The sequence below is a fragment of the Guillardia theta genome (genome assembly GCF_000315625.1).
Source record: "Guillardia theta CCMP2712 unplaced genomic scaffold GUITHscaffold_35, whole genome shotgun sequence".
Taxonomy (NCBI): Eukaryota; class Cryptophyceae; order Pyrenomonadales; family Geminigeraceae; genus Guillardia; species Guillardia theta.
The window spans coordinates 316,292-330,382 of NW_005434639.1; the positions used below are offsets into that span (position 1 = coordinate 316,292).

A 14,091-nucleotide genomic window follows, 5' to 3' on the forward strand; every position below is an offset into this window, starting at 1 on the left:
GGCCTGTCAGCGACGGCCCGGCAAGAGGTCGGGGCTTTGCAGGAGGCTAAGCAGAAGGCCATGGAGGCGATCAAGACACAGACCGGGAAGCTGGAGGAGGAGATCGGTACAGTAGAGGCGATGATGAGATCAGAGCAGAACAAGCGAAGGAATCTGGAGGGGTCGATCCGGGCGCTGGAGGCGGAGAGGGACGGGCTGCGGGAGGCGCAGGAGGGGCTCGGGCGGGAGCTTGAGGCGGTGCAAGCCCGCTTGGCGAAGCAGTCCAAGGAGGCGGCGGAGTACGCGGAGCTGCTGGAGCGGGAGCTTGAGGCGGCTCGGGCGGCGGGGCTGGAGGCGTCGGCAGAGTACGCGGCGCAAGAGCAGGCACTGCTACAGGAGAATGGTGCACTTGAGGCGGAGAGGGACGGGCTGCGGGAGGCGCAGGAGGGGCTCGGGCGGGAGCTTGAGGCGGTGCAAGCCCGCTTGGCGAAGCAGTCCAAGGAGGCGGCGGAGTACGCGGAGCTGCTGGAGCGGGAGCTTGAGGCGGCTCGGGGCGGCGGGGGCTGGAGGCGTCGGCAGAGCACGCGGCGCAAGAGCAGGCGCTTGCGGAGGAGCGGCGGGGACGGGCAGAGCTAGAGGCAGCGCTACGGGCGCTGGAGGCGGAGAGGGACGGGCTGCGGGAGGCGCAGGAGGGGCTCGGGCGGGAGCTTGAGGCGGTGCAAGCCCGCTTGGCGAAGCAGTCCAAGGAGGCGGCGGAGTACGCGAGCTGCTGGAGCGGGAGCTTGAGGCGGCTCGGGCGGCGGGGCTGGAGGCGTCGGCAGAGTACGCGGCTCAGGAGGACATTCTCTTGCGTAGGGCGCTGGAGGCTGAAGCTAGGCTAGATGCCGCGCGTCACTCCAGGGAGCAGGCCGAGGCTCGCTGGAGAGCCGAGCGAGAGGGCCTGTCAGCGACGGCCCGGCAAGAGGTCGGGGCTTTGCAGGAGGCGCAGCGGAAGGCCATGGAGGCCATCAAGGCACAGGCCGGGAAGCTGGAGGAGGAGATCGGTACAGTAGAGGCGATGATGAGATCAGAGCAGAACAAGCGAAGGGATCTGGAGGGGTCGATCCGGGCGCTTGAGGCGGAGAGGGACGGGCTGCGGGAGGCGCAGGAGGGGCTCGGGCGGGAGCTTGAGGCGGTGCAAGCCCGCTTGGCGAAGCAGTCCAAGGAGGCGGCGGAGTACGCGGAGCTGCTGGAGCGGGAGCTTGAGGCGGCTCGGGCGGCGGGGCTGGAGGCGTCGGCAGAGTACGCGGCTCAAGAGGACATTCTCTCGCGTAGGGCGCTGGAGGCTGAAGCTAGGCTAGATGCCGCGCGTCACTCCAGGGAGCAGACTGAGGCTCGCTGGAGAGCCGAGCGAGAGGGCCTGTCAGCGACGGCCCGGCAAGAGGTCGGGGCATTGCAGGAGGCGCAGCGGAAGGCCATGGAGGCGATCAAGGCACAGGCCGGGAAGCTGGAGGAGGAGATCGGTACAGTAGAGGCGATGATGCGATCAGAGCAGAACAAGCAAAGGGATCTGGAGGGGTCGATCCGGGCGCTGGAGGCGGAGAGGGACGGGCTGCGGGAGGCGCAGGAGGGGCTCGGGCGGGAGCTTGAGGACATGCGGAGGAAAGCAGAGGCGCAAGCTATGGAGGCGGCGGAGTACGCGGAGCTGCTGGAGCGGGAGCTTGAGGCGGCTCGGGCGGCGGGGCTGGAGGCGTCGGCAGAGTACGCGGCGCAAGAGCAGGCACTGCTACAGGAGAGGAGCGCACTTGAGGCGGAGAGGGACGGGCTGCGGGAGGCGCAGGAGGGGCTCGGGCGGGAGCTTGAGGACATGCGGAGGAAAGCAGAGGCGCAAGCTATGGAGGCGGCGGAGTACGCGGAGCTGCTGGAGCGGGAGCTTGAGGCGGCTCGGGCGGCGGGGCTGGAGGCGTCGGCAGAGTACGCGGCGCAAGAGCAGGCACTGCTACAGGAGAGGAGCGCACTTGGGACAGAGAGGGACGGGCTGCGGGAGGCGCAGGAGGGGCTCGGGCGGGAGCTTGAGGACACGCGGTGCCAAGAAGATGGACATGTGATGGGGCAAGCAGATGTACGTGTGTTAGATCGAGTAAGGCTTGGGGCGGGGTTGAAGGCTTCGCGGGCGTTGTATTCGGAGGTTGGGCAGAAGCTGGAGGAGAATAGGATGGTGTGTGAGAGACGGAATCTTGTAGATGTTCATGGCTTTTTTTCGGATGCTTCCTTACTTGGAACATTTCATGATTTCGTCAGCATAACAAGAATTATTTCCTCTGAGATGATTGAATTTAAGGTCTGCATGAATGACTTGAGTAGATCTTTTGAGGATTTGAGGAGCAAACTTCGTTCCCAAACCCAAGAATCAGAGGAATATGCTTCGTTCTTGGAGGCTCAGTTGGAAGATAGTCAGACAGAAGCTGCAAGTTTGTTTCAGGAATTGGAAGAACTTCGACTGGCGTTTGAAAATGAATCTACTGTCAAAGAGCAGGAGATTCAACACCTTCAAGGGATTATACAACAGCGAGACGCCACCATCAGATCAAAGGAATCAATAATTTGTTCAGTGCAGTCCCAGAAAGACTCATTAGAAATGAGATTCAAAACGCAAAATACTCAGGGCATGCGTGGCTCATCAAATTTCGGTGTTCAGGACATTGAAATCCAAGATGGACATGCAAATAGCAGAGATCTTCATGATCAGATTGCAACCTTGAAGCAGGCTCTCGAATATTCTGACCGCAGCAACAATATATTCATGAAAGAGATAGAAAATTACCAGAGACAATTATCAGAAATGAAATCAGATATTGAAGAAAACCTCAGCAAGATAAAAGAATCGGAAAGGGATGCTGAAGAAGCAAGAGAAACCACAATTGCTGCTCTACAAGCGAAATCTTTCGCTCAGCACGCTCTTGATGTGGCCATTCGTGAGAATAATTATTTTCGAAGCAAATCAGGAAACACATTTTCGAAGGTACTTCAAAAATGTTACGCCATGAAAGCATATGCACAAGAAGCTTTGGAAATTTTGAAATGCCCTGATCAATTGGATCTTATCAATATTTTTGAACAGGTAGATGATTCGTACTTCGCAGAAACTTTGATAATGGATATTCCACATCTTGCTCATGACTTAGCAGAAACCTCCGAAAACTTGGATTTCGAAGAAATAGAGGCAGTAAAGGGCACCAAATCAAATTCTCGAACAGCATCAGAGATCTCTGAAACTCATAATTACGGTGAATGTCTATCTCAAGCACTTGGAGTTATCGAAAATGTGGAACATGTCCAGGAATTCTTAGAAGAAGGATCAAAACCTGGAACAACGGTTGAAGGTCAAACCCCTTTGATGATTCAAAGCAAAGAGATATCCGACAACATCATCGAAATAAAGCAATCAAGAGAATATGAGATTTCAACAGATCTTTCCGAATCCAGAAACTGCAGACATATTTTGACTCAAATTTGGATCTTCGCTCTGGTTACTTTGTCCACTCTTGTACTCTTTTTGAATTTCGACTACATGCATTACAACAGACATTTTACTCAGAATCATTGCGTTCCTGCTCATAAAAGAGTTGTATCCATTCGAGCTCCTTCTAGATCAAGACGTGACGATTCCATAATGAAAGAGTGCATCGCGAACATGAGCCAGAGTTCGAAAATGAACCAAATCTCAATTGGTCGGATTGAAAACTTAGAATTTCGTCTCGACTATGCTCATTTAGAATTGCAGGAATGCAAAACTGTAATTCGGTCATTAAGGGCATCCCTTCAGCTCCAATCGCAATGTACTGCAACCCACAACATAACAAGTCATGAAAATTCCATTCATCAGAGTGATAGGAGCTATGCAGGCAACATCACAAACTTGACTGTAACATCAAATAGCTCGAAGAGCAGTTTCCATGACAAATCTGAGGACGATATCGCTGTCACGGCAGCAAGAAGAAGGAAACGCGAAGCAGCAGTCCGATGGAGATTATTCTTATAATTTCATTTTGAACGGGCTCGTGCGGTGATGACCATTAGTTCGTCTCGGAGCCACCTGGTTGGGCATTGAGCTCTTTTTCCTACAAACTAGTGCATTTACTTACGGTACGAATGTGAGTGCTTGTGATGCACGTAACTCTTGTTCTGCTTCAAACTGAACACGAACGTTGTCGAACAAAGGCTTGGAAAGCTCAGATTAGCAAACGGAATAGGTAGCCATGCTGCACCTTGATTTCTTGGCACTTCAGATCTATCAAAACCTCTTGTAAAGGATGCCTTGTCATCAGCCATCGGTCTTCTGAAACACTGCAATCCTTCAACAATCATTCGACATTGGAATGAAATACCTGCATATGAAAGTTGACGTGGTTCGCAAACCGTAAGTCTTTCGAAACTGCGCCTTCAGTTTCTGTAACTGTTCATCGCACATAAACTGAAGGATTGAAAAGATGCGTGTTCTGATTGCTTACGATCTCTCCAATCGTGCTGGAACCATATTCTTTGCGGTCCTTGTATGGCCATTCGTGATACTGGTTCTGAATGTCACATAAAATAATTTGTAAGATGTACTCAATTACCCTAGACATTCTCCATTTCGCGATAATTTCGATGTACTGTCGAACAGAAATCTTCTGCAAGGACGGTGTCAATCCAACACATTAGAGTCACCACGTTTCGTCTGTTTACTGACTCCTTCATTGATGAGCTTGTCATCGGGAACAGTCTTGGATTTCTGCATTTCAGGATTCAACAATTCAACCATCCAGAAGGTTATTGAGTTTTGGGTCTACATCCTTTTTCTTCTTTTGGAGATTGACTGCCATCTATCCAAAAAAGTCAAATTGAAACCAGCAGCACAAAGAATGTCAAAGATAAAGATAACATTCACCTTCGATCGCTCCAGATCTTGCTGGAGCGCAACTGTTGACTCGAATTCCTTCATCAGCTCATCTCTCTTGTTTGAATTACGGCTCTATAGCATCAAGACTAAGATTACAGCTTTCCAGTCCGAAGGGGAAATGATCTTGCACGTGAAGAGGTGCTCTGAAAATGCTCTCTTGTCTACTACCGCATCATCTAGCGAGGTTTCAATGTACGTCTTGAGCTGAACAACCGATTCAGATCAAGATACTGGACGTCGTCAATGAGACCTCTGCACCACTCTTATCTTGATTCTTAACTCGTTCACACGTCTCCGGCCAGCTGAGGATCACTTTCCCAGGAATCTGAAGAGCACGCAAGTTAGTACAAGAGCCTGGTGCTATCGGGAGCTTCTTACAGCTCTCTTCAACTCGTTGCGTTGAACTTGAGACATCTGGCCGTCACTCTCTAGCAGCAGCAACCGCCTGGCACCGAGTGGATCATGTGTGATGGAGCAGCTCTTTGAGAAAGCGAGCCTCACCTTGGACACAGCAGGTACTCGAAATGAAAGAAGTCTTTGAACTCGATCTGGTCGATGGGAATCAGCAGGGCCAACATACAGCGATCAGTCTTTCCTCTACTACATAACGACCGTGAAGTAAAGAATCTGGATCTTGAACGAGCTTAGCAGAAGTGTTCTTGAACTTGGAGAGCCATGTTTCCCTTTGAGCCTGCTGTTCCCGTACCTGCGACTCCCAGTTTTCACTTTGCTCCTTGCATCCTCCCCTGCCCGCCTTGTCCTCCTCCTCCTCCTCCTCCTCATCATCATCATCATCATCATCACCTGCTCCATCATCTCCTCCTCACGCTGGTTCCTCCGCATCTTCACCATCCCAGCACCCATCGCCTTCAAGTGCGCCGCAGTCAAGATCAGTTTGACATAGCTTGAACAAACATGCTCTGAGGCGGGCTGATTTTGTTGGCCCCCATGGCGGCAGAGCAAACACTGCCCCTTGTCCAACCGTGATGGCGGGGGGTTCGGCCATGGTGCGACATGCGCTTCCTCTCCTCCTCTTCCTCCTCTTTCTCTCGTCTGTTCTTTCTCAGACGAGAGAGGAGGAGCTCTCTAAGTTGCGGCCCAGCAAACTTCGCAAGATCCTGGACGACCGCGGGGTGAAGTGCGAGGGGTTGAACATGTTTCCCTATTGCTGCTTATGTGACATCCCTCAGGTGCAGGGACAAGCGAGACTTAGTCGCGAGGATCCTCGAAACAGACGAGAAGAGAGGGAGGAAGTCAGCAAGAGCGAGATGGAGCAGCATGCGGGGGGATCCCAACGACTGGCAAACAAACGAGGAGGACTTCAGGATCGACGCCTGGAAGTATGTCATGCTCATGCTCGACCCAATCATCTCGTGCTGCAAGCTATATCCTCTGACGTCTCTGGCTCTTTCTCCCGCCCTCCTCCTCCTCCTCCTCCTCAAAGTCTGCCATCGATCTGGAAGGCACAACGACATTCCCTTCGTGCAGTATGTGCGTTTCCAAGGGAGGAGGAAATGGAAATCGCTGCTAGCGATGATCAAGTATGTTTGGTTTCAAGTTTGCAGCCTGCGCATCCTCGCAAGATGGTCGTTCTTGATGATGAAGAAGGCTAGTTTCCTGCAGTGGTCGATGCTGGCTGTTGCCCTGAGCTTGTAAACGACCTTGAGGCGTCGAGAGCGTGCTGACGCATGTTCTTGCAGGTGGTATGCAGCAGCTAAGATTGGATTTGCTGCAGTCTACTTCATCCTCCTCTGCTTTGTTGTGATTTTCACCAACCTTGGAAGACGCCAAGAAGGGCAGGGGAGTGCATACTCCGTCTTCAACAACTTCCAACCCATCGGTAAGTCAGCCGCTGAAATGACCTGAAGGAAGTGAGTGTTGGGTTGAAGATGGTGACCTGAGGATGGAGCAAGTGGAAGCTGAGATGAGAAACATGCCGATTCCGCGTCGCAATCGTTTCCTCGAAGAGTTTGTATGCTCGTCTTAACAATCGAGAGACGATGAGTTCACGAGCAAGGTGCAGAATGAAGGGGAAGGGCAGGAGGAAGATCAGCCCTCCAGGGATGCGAAGGTTGTCAAGTTCGGTCTTAACGACAAGTGAGAGTCCCAGAGTGATAAAAAAAACCGATGATGATGATGATGATGATGATGATGATGATGATGATGATGATGATGATGATGATGATGATGATGATGATGATGATGATGATGATGATGATGATGATGATGATGATGATGATGTAGATGCAGATGCAGATGCAGATGTAGATGCAGATGCAGATGCAGATGGTGACGATGATGATGGTGACGATGATGATGGAGATGATGGTGATGATGATGATGGAGATGATGATGGTAGTGGTGGTGGTGGTGACGATGATGATGACGATGATGGTGACGATGATTGGGATGGTGGTGGTGATCATTGTAAGGAGGAAGACGAGGACAAGGTGGTGGGAGTTGAGGGGTATGCTTTTTTGTTTTGCTGTTAGTGCTGGTTGTTGTTGTGGTGAAAGAATGAAAGTTTGATGATTGTGATATTGACCAAGCTTCTGGTGGTAACAGAATAGAGATCGTGTCAACATCAGGAGAGCGCAAACTTGTCAAGATCAAGTTCCTGCAGCAAGTGAGTAGATTTGCGTCTTTCTCCGCTTGACTTCATCTGTCAGTTTTTCGACAGCGGATGGAAGCAAGCAGATATGTCTTTCCGTGTACGTGGCATACGGTGAGGAGGAAGCGCGGTGCCGGGGAGGAGGAAGCGGGGGATAGAAGGAGTTGTAGAATGATGAAGAGGAGGAATAGGGGGAGGAGGAACGGGACGAGAGAAGGAGTAATAGCAGCTCCTGGGGTACTGTCGGGGTTGGGGAAGAAAGGAGGTTTGGATTTTGAGAGAGGATGGCGACACTTCATATGAATTGAGGTAGAAATGCCACTGAAGCAGACGCAGGTACCGAGGAGGAGGGGGAGGAACAGGAGTAAGTGGTGGGGGTGTTGAGGACGATGATTTCTCTGATTCTGATTGATATCAATGATGACAACACTTATCTCTCTCTTCCTATGAGACGGCACCTCCTTCATTTACGCTTTCTCAACACGATGTGCAATGATGGCAAAACTTCTCGGAGAGAGCGATGGATCAAACAGAGGCACCTTCCGCAAACGTCAGCAGACCGTCACCTCCTCTCCCTCCCCCTCTCCCTCCCCCTCTCCCTCTCCCTCTCCCTCCCCCTCCCCCTCCTCCTCTTACAATCGCCGCACGAGTCTCTTGATCCTCTTCCTGTAGGAAGCACAACCGATCGATCAACACCATGCTCTCGATGCATCTGATGCGTTCGATGAATACCAAAACCACCAACTCCATCATAACCAATGTCATCGTCAACACAACAACAAGAACAATAACAACAACAGAAACAATAACAATAACCATAACTTAATCAATATCTCATCATCATCACAACCACCACCAACTTCATCTTCATGATTATCTTTGTCGTCATCATAATCGGCATTATATGTGTCTTCTCATCAATACTATCATCACCGTCACCACCACCATCACGCTACCTTGCAAGAATAGCTCTTAATGCACCCAGCCTTCGAAATTCATGCAATCTGTTCACAGAAACAAATACGATGATCAGATACTTGTAGGTGAGATGTTTCATTCGTGATGCTCTGAGAACTCATGAGAATGCAAACCTGGCAAGGCAATTGGCGTAACATTCCTCTATTTCAAGTTTGCTTAACTGCAACCAAGGTCAACAATGTGAACAAGGTCAACAATCACAGTCCATACGCTTGAGGGATCAATATCTAGACGAGAAAGAGCTCTCATGCAGTAGTCCTGCACAACAACTCACAACACTGATCTCCGTCGCCTCCCATCCTGTTCCTCCTCATCTCCTCCTCTCCCACCTCGAAATCTTTGCTCTTCGATGCTATTTTACCCACTACAACCTGCTCTTCAATCATATCATCGCAGTACAGGAAAAAGCGAACTTTGTCGTGTTGGAGATGCGCAGGAGCCAAAGCTTTAAGTTTTTGAATCCAAAGAACCTGAGGAGAAGTGAAACCAGGCAGAAAAAGCCTCTGAAGGGGGCCGAATGGACGACAAGGGAGAGGACAGGAAAGACGATGTTTCAAGGAGCTGAGCTCGCATATAAGAGCTATGAGATCGACAAGATCAAGGGAGATGATGTAGCATGGAGATGTCAGACAGAAGTAGAGGAAGAAACCTGAAACGCAGCTCGAAACATGTTGTTCACCTCCGAATCGTGCAAAGGACCATGTGGCACTCGCTGGGAGAAAAGTGAGGATGAATCGCAAGGATCAACGAGACAGAGGCATTGAAGACTCGTATACAAACAAGTGGTTTTCGTGCAACAAGTCGACCTGATTGGTGTTTGCTGCGAGGTTAAAGACGTTTCTTCCAAGAACTGCTCTCATCTCTCCTCCCTCCTCCTTCACTCTCTACAACCAGCGTCAGCCGAGGAGATACTTGAGCAAAACTCAACCTCAACATGTTCACGAACGAATGAGCTGAGAGGAAAACCAAAGTCTTGTCCCGGTTCGTTGAGAGCTTGTGGATGATCAGCAGATGAATGAGGACAATACGGGAGGTAGCAATACCCGAGTCTTCATCTTCCGGCGGTCTGTAGCGCTGAAAGGGGAGAGCAGGACCAGGAGCTGAGAAGAGCTTGCAAGACTAACAAAACTTACCTCCGAGAGAAGGTTGTAACAGCAACCAACTGTGCAAAGACACTTGACGTTTCTCCACTTAAGGAACGCCCGGAGAGCTGAGAAAGAGAATCATGTCCGAGAACAGACTGGAGGATGCGGGGAGATAGAGAGAAAGGTGGAGACGAAGAACAAATGATGTGAAAACGAACAGAAGAGGACCAGGGGGAGAGAAAGCAGGGAGGGAGGGAGGGAGGGAGAGAGAGAGGGGGGAGAGAGGAGGGGGGGGGGAGAGAGAGAGGGGAGAGGGCAAGAGCAAAGGCGAAGGGAAGGAAGGAATTCAGTGAGAAGGAGAAATAAGACAATCCATTGCGTGGGAGAATGAATGGAGTACTATCTCAATGAGATTTGACCTGTGCTCGCAAGGTCTCCGCAAGTGTGAAGCCCTACAAGCATCAATTTGTCGTCTTCCTGTCCAATGAAGGCCCTCGGTAAGCATGGCAACCACCACGAACCTCTCTATCAGTCACGTTGAAATTTTGTCCAGACTTGTCGCCCAGGAAGGTCAGGAAACTGTCTGCATCCTGGAGTATCAAACCGATCAGTAATGGATCACTTGGGGGTCAGGAAGCAGAGGAGGACGAGGCTCATCGATCAGGGAAGAAGCGAATATGCCTGACACAAGCTTTCGGCATATGTGTTTCGACAGAAGAAGTGGAAGCTTGAGAGGGAGGGGCTCGCAAGCATCAATGTGGGAGGGAAAGAGAACGAGAGGCTGAGGTGAGGAATCTGGAGGAGAAGGAAAATCAGTCGAAGAGGGTCTTCTTGTATTACCTCCAACTGCATTCTTCCTGTTACTGGAATAAAGATTCCTCGGTCCCCATTCTTCTTCTGTTCCGATCCTGCGACTTTCCCCTCCTCTTCCTCCTCTCTTTGCCTCCGCCCCGTCAGTCTTGTAACCAAAGATTGTCTCTTGAGGGCACCTGTAGCATGCTCACGAGTGCTCGGAACTTTGCTCCTTACCGTTGGTGTTGACTGCAGACGCGTCGATGCCTAGTACCTTCAGTCCGCATCCTATCGCTAGAGCCTCGCTGAGATAACCCTGAAGAGATGTGAGAAAGAAGAAGGGAGGAGAAGAGTAGGGAATGAGACGAGGAGGAGGGGAGGGAAGGGAAGAGAGAGTGGAGAGGAGTTGGGAAAGGGAGAGAAGAACTGTACAGGAGGGGGAGATGAAGATCAGGAGTTTAAGAGGTGATATTCTGTACCTTTCCACTACCGAGATCAATGGTCCAAGAGATTTCAAACTGCCGAGCCTTTGCTGAGAACAAGGAAGAACAGCAGAAGAGAACATTCACCTGACTTGCAAGTTTCGTGACCACAAGTGACAAGACCTCGACCTGCTCGCTCATCACTTGCTCTTCAGCTGCTTGCAGCTCAACGTTACCTCATGTGCCTTCTTCTCTGACATCGCAATCAGTGGGAGCTTGCAACGAAGCATCTCTGCCGCATTGACCGCGTTCTTGCGATCAAGATCCAACGTGTAAGATGATCGCACGAACTCTCTCAAACTTGCGCTCTTCCACTTCTTGTCAAGCTCTCCTGTGGAGAGATTTGATACCTCCTCCTCCTGCAGCTCCTCAAGCTCCTCCCTCCAGTCCGCAGGCAACGATCCCCACAAGTCCTTGGAGAAGATGTCGACCATGCTGGAGCCAGCAAGCTTGGAGTTGTCGAACACAAACTTGCAGAGGTCCTTGCAGTGCTGCGAAGTCTCCTCCTTCGTCCGATGAAACTGATCAATAACGCCAGCTAAGTTGAAGTTTCTGATCTTCTCTTCGAGATTTTCAAGGTCGCCCCAGCCCTGCATTGAACATGGCTGAGCCCCAGTAAAGAGGAAGAGGACGATGACGAGGAGGATCAAGATAAGATGCAGGAGTAGAAGGAGCAGGAGCAGGAGCAGGAGTAGAAGGAGTAGGAGCAGGAGCAGGAGCAGGAGCAGGAGCAGGAGCAGGAGCAGGAGCAGGAGCAGCATCACCTTGAGCTCCCGCAGAAGTTCATTGCTGTCAACCTGACGTGGTTTGAGTGGAGGACGAGGACACGTGGGGCTCACCTTTGCCAATCGCTTCCTCCCCCTTCCCTTCCTTGAGCTTTCAGCTCCACTTTTCCCTTCCGCGTTCAGCGTGCCTGAGCCAGGTTCCCCCTCCATCCTGTGCAGGTCTGATCCCAGATTCTCGGGTTGAGCGCCTTTCCTCCCCTTGTTACTCGCAGCTCTGGCTCGCTTCCTGCTTGTTCCCTGGCGCCTTGACCCTCCCTCACGCCTTCTCCTCACGCCTTCTCCTCACGCCTTCTCCTCTCGCCTTCTCTCCCCCTCTCTCTCCCTCTAAAAACTTTGTGGAACGAGACCTTTGCTGCCCCCAAGAACTCGCTAGAAACTTGAGTCTCTCTGCTGGTGTCTTCTTATTCGTCTCTGAGGTGAGCTCACGTTTATTGTACAGATAGCAAGCCTCTACTCCATTCCTGCCTCCTCCCCGTCCATGCCTGCTTCCATAGAACCTCCAGGCCCGAGGCTGCCCTTGTCGTCCTTGGGGTTCGTCCCAGTTCCCGCAGCTTTGCAGGTCTGTGCAGCTGTCAGCACTGGCAGGCCACACGGCAGCTCTTGCAGCCTCATGAATGCATCGCAAACCTGCCATGCCGAAGCGTAGGAATGGCCGTGGATGGCACGCAAGTGAGACCTGTCATTCAGAGTCATGACAGGAAATGCAGAAACAGAAAGAGCAGGAAACGAGGCAGAGGAGGAGAGAGATGTAGGAAACGGCAAAGAAAGTGAGCCAGTAGCAAGATAAATCCTACCTGAGGTTGAAGTCCAACGAGAACGATTTGCCGCATCCTTCGACAGGGCATTTGAACGGTCGTTCACCTGCGAAGAAATTTCTCACTTGCTGGAGGAAAAACAACCGCTCTTCCAACCTGTGTGAACAAGCATGTGCCGCTTCAACCTCGAGCTCTCGAAGAAGGACTTCGCACAGTTCGGCCAAGAGCACGTAAACCTTGAACAATAAATCAATCCACCCACCGAGAAGAAGAGTTGTATCTAACAGCTTGCGTCCCTGGGCTAATGCAGCCTTGCGTTTCAACGCTTCTTGCGCTTCGGCAGAGGTGAAGCTTTCTTCTTTGGAGGAAAGCTACGCTCGAGAAGTCACAAAAACACAAGAACCTCTCTTCTTAGAACCTTTCGAGCTGTGTCGGTGACCCACTTCATGATATGAATTTCCTGATTCACATGTTACAATCTCGCAAGTCATATACCCAAAGACATGGAAAGCAAAGGTAGCAAATTAGAGGGACAAACCTCTCCTCCTATCAGTTGGATGGGAACAGCTCGCCTAGCCCAATGCCTCGGCCTCTTCTTCGGGTCGAAAGTTGCGTTTGACATCTCGCCGTTCTCACCTGATCGGGACAACAGTCGGGAAGAAGATTTCGAACAAGAGACATCGAATTCACCTTCGTCATTCTCCGCCAACGCTCCTTGTCCTGCTCCTGCTGTCTTGGAAACTTCGAGAAGGTCCTGGTTTGGCTCCAAAGCTTGTTCCGCAATATCCATCGACTGCACTGCTGCTAACGGCAAGATTCAGCACGTGCAAGTCTGAGAAGCTTGTCCAACATGCAGTCAAGGGAGGGCTTGCTGTAAGCTTCACTTTCTTAGGTGTGGCTGAAATTTGAGCCGTCAGGGAGGAGCCAAGGCATCTAAGCTCAAACCAGTTGAGTTTCCTGACGTCGGTGGTTGGGTTCGTTTTGCCTTCACAGGGCGAGGATCGCCGGGGTTAAGGTGGTGGCCCTGAGACAGCAAATTTTAACGGATGACAGCATGGCAAGATCTCTGTACCGCATCAAAGCAATATTGCGCTCCCTTCTTTGCACGCTTGCACCTCTCGCATCTCTTGGGCAGCTCAAAAGAACCTGCAGAGCCAGAGGCTTCAATTTCATCCACCTGCCTCGTATAGCACATACCCTTTCCTCTGGACCCTTCGGGCATTCCCTCGCTTCCAGCAAAGCTCTGAGCGATTTGAGAGTCATCGTCCTCTGTTTCCTCAGCATCAGCGAGTGTATGCAACTTTTCGAAGTTCACCTCCCATTACAAGCGCTCCACTCATTGCCGCCATGACCTACGTAATGAAATAAAATGATTGAAGTTAGCCGAAATATTTTGATCAATATAGACCACTCGTTCTGTTTCTTGTCATTGTCCTCACTTGCTATGTTGCCGTTGTTCTATCTATCCATCCCCTTCCATCCCTTCATTCTCTTACCTCCGATTCCCTCATACCTCTACTCAGTCATCCAAATTCAATGCACATTAAACCTTCTCCTCGTCATCGTTTGAGCTATGTCTCTCCCTCTCAGTTCCTCCTCTCCTTCCTACCTCTTATCTTGCCCCCTGCTCTCCCGCTCCTTCCCTTCCTCCTCGCTCCGCCTCCCTCCTCCCTTGCCATTCCCCCACTTCCCAGCCGCTCCAT

At 51.2% G+C, this 14,091-nt stretch overlaps 5 protein-coding genes across 5 annotated transcripts in view; 2 read left to right on the plus strand and 3 right to left on the minus strand.

Moving 5' to 3' along the window:
• The window catches only part of GUITHDRAFT_108689 (hypothetical protein), a gene marked incomplete at both ends in the record, with an annotated part of 5,396 nt that extends 1,568 nt beyond the window's left edge, over window positions 1–3,828 (plus strand). Inside the window, 3 exons of the mRNA XM_005832345.1 lie at window positions 43–491; window positions 703–3,689; window positions 3,743–3,828. Of these exons, the coding sequence (XP_005832402.1) occupies window positions 43–491; window positions 703–3,689; window positions 3,743–3,828 (3,522 nt within the window). The remainder of the gene's footprint in view (window positions 1–42; window positions 492–702; window positions 3,690–3,742) is intronic.
• Window positions 3,829–3,889: 61 nt separating this feature from the next.
• Window positions 3,890–5,478, minus strand: GUITHDRAFT_138995 (hypothetical protein; the record flags this gene model as incomplete). Its single annotated transcript, XM_005832346.1, has 12 exons — window positions 3,890–3,938; window positions 4,104–4,153; window positions 4,227–4,305; window positions 4,347–4,414; window positions 4,470–4,535; window positions 4,578–4,631; window positions 4,691–4,732; window positions 4,889–4,972; window positions 4,997–5,104; window positions 5,151–5,225; window positions 5,279–5,345; window positions 5,402–5,478. 12 exons carry the CDS (start codon window positions 5,476–5,478, stop codon window positions 3,890–3,892), a joined length of 819 nt encoding a protein of 272 aa, XP_005832403.1.
• An 884-nt stretch (window positions 5,479–6,362) lies between these two features.
• Window positions 6,363–7,951, plus strand: GUITHDRAFT_152715 (hypothetical protein; the record flags this gene model as incomplete). The annotated part of the gene is made up of 7 exons (XM_005832347.1): window positions 6,363–6,552; window positions 6,601–6,740; window positions 6,790–6,872; window positions 6,924–6,997; window positions 7,466–7,526; window positions 7,570–7,625; window positions 7,848–7,951. Coding segments are annotated over exons 1-4 (344 nt in total), but the record flags the coding sequence as incomplete, so codon positions are not given.
• A 635-nt stretch (window positions 7,952–8,586) lies between these two features.
• On the minus strand, window positions 8,587–11,609 carry GUITHDRAFT_138997 (hypothetical protein; the record flags this gene model as incomplete). The annotated part of the gene is made up of 14 exons (XM_005832348.1): window positions 8,587–8,649; window positions 8,700–8,747; window positions 8,819–8,860; window positions 9,139–9,201; window positions 9,296–9,373; window positions 9,402–9,555; window positions 9,623–9,699; window positions 9,994–10,026; window positions 10,096–10,164; window positions 10,415–10,563; window positions 10,604–10,682; window positions 10,846–10,893; window positions 10,936–10,977; window positions 11,025–11,609. 14 exons carry the CDS (start codon window positions 11,607–11,609, stop codon window positions 8,587–8,589), a joined length of 1,530 nt encoding a protein of 509 aa, XP_005832405.1.
• A 474-nt stretch (window positions 11,610–12,083) lies between these two features.
• GUITHDRAFT_138998 (hypothetical protein) lies at window positions 12,084–13,737 on the minus strand (the record flags this gene model as incomplete). Its single annotated transcript, XM_005832349.1, has 11 exons — window positions 12,084–12,309; window positions 12,428–12,494; window positions 12,545–12,624; window positions 12,674–12,759; window positions 12,807–12,848; window positions 12,927–13,024; window positions 13,079–13,192; window positions 13,334–13,412; window positions 13,461–13,534; window positions 13,566–13,631; window positions 13,704–13,737. 11 exons carry the CDS (start codon window positions 13,735–13,737, stop codon window positions 12,084–12,086), a joined length of 966 nt encoding a protein of 321 aa, XP_005832406.1.
• Window positions 13,738–14,091: the final 354 nt, after the last annotated feature.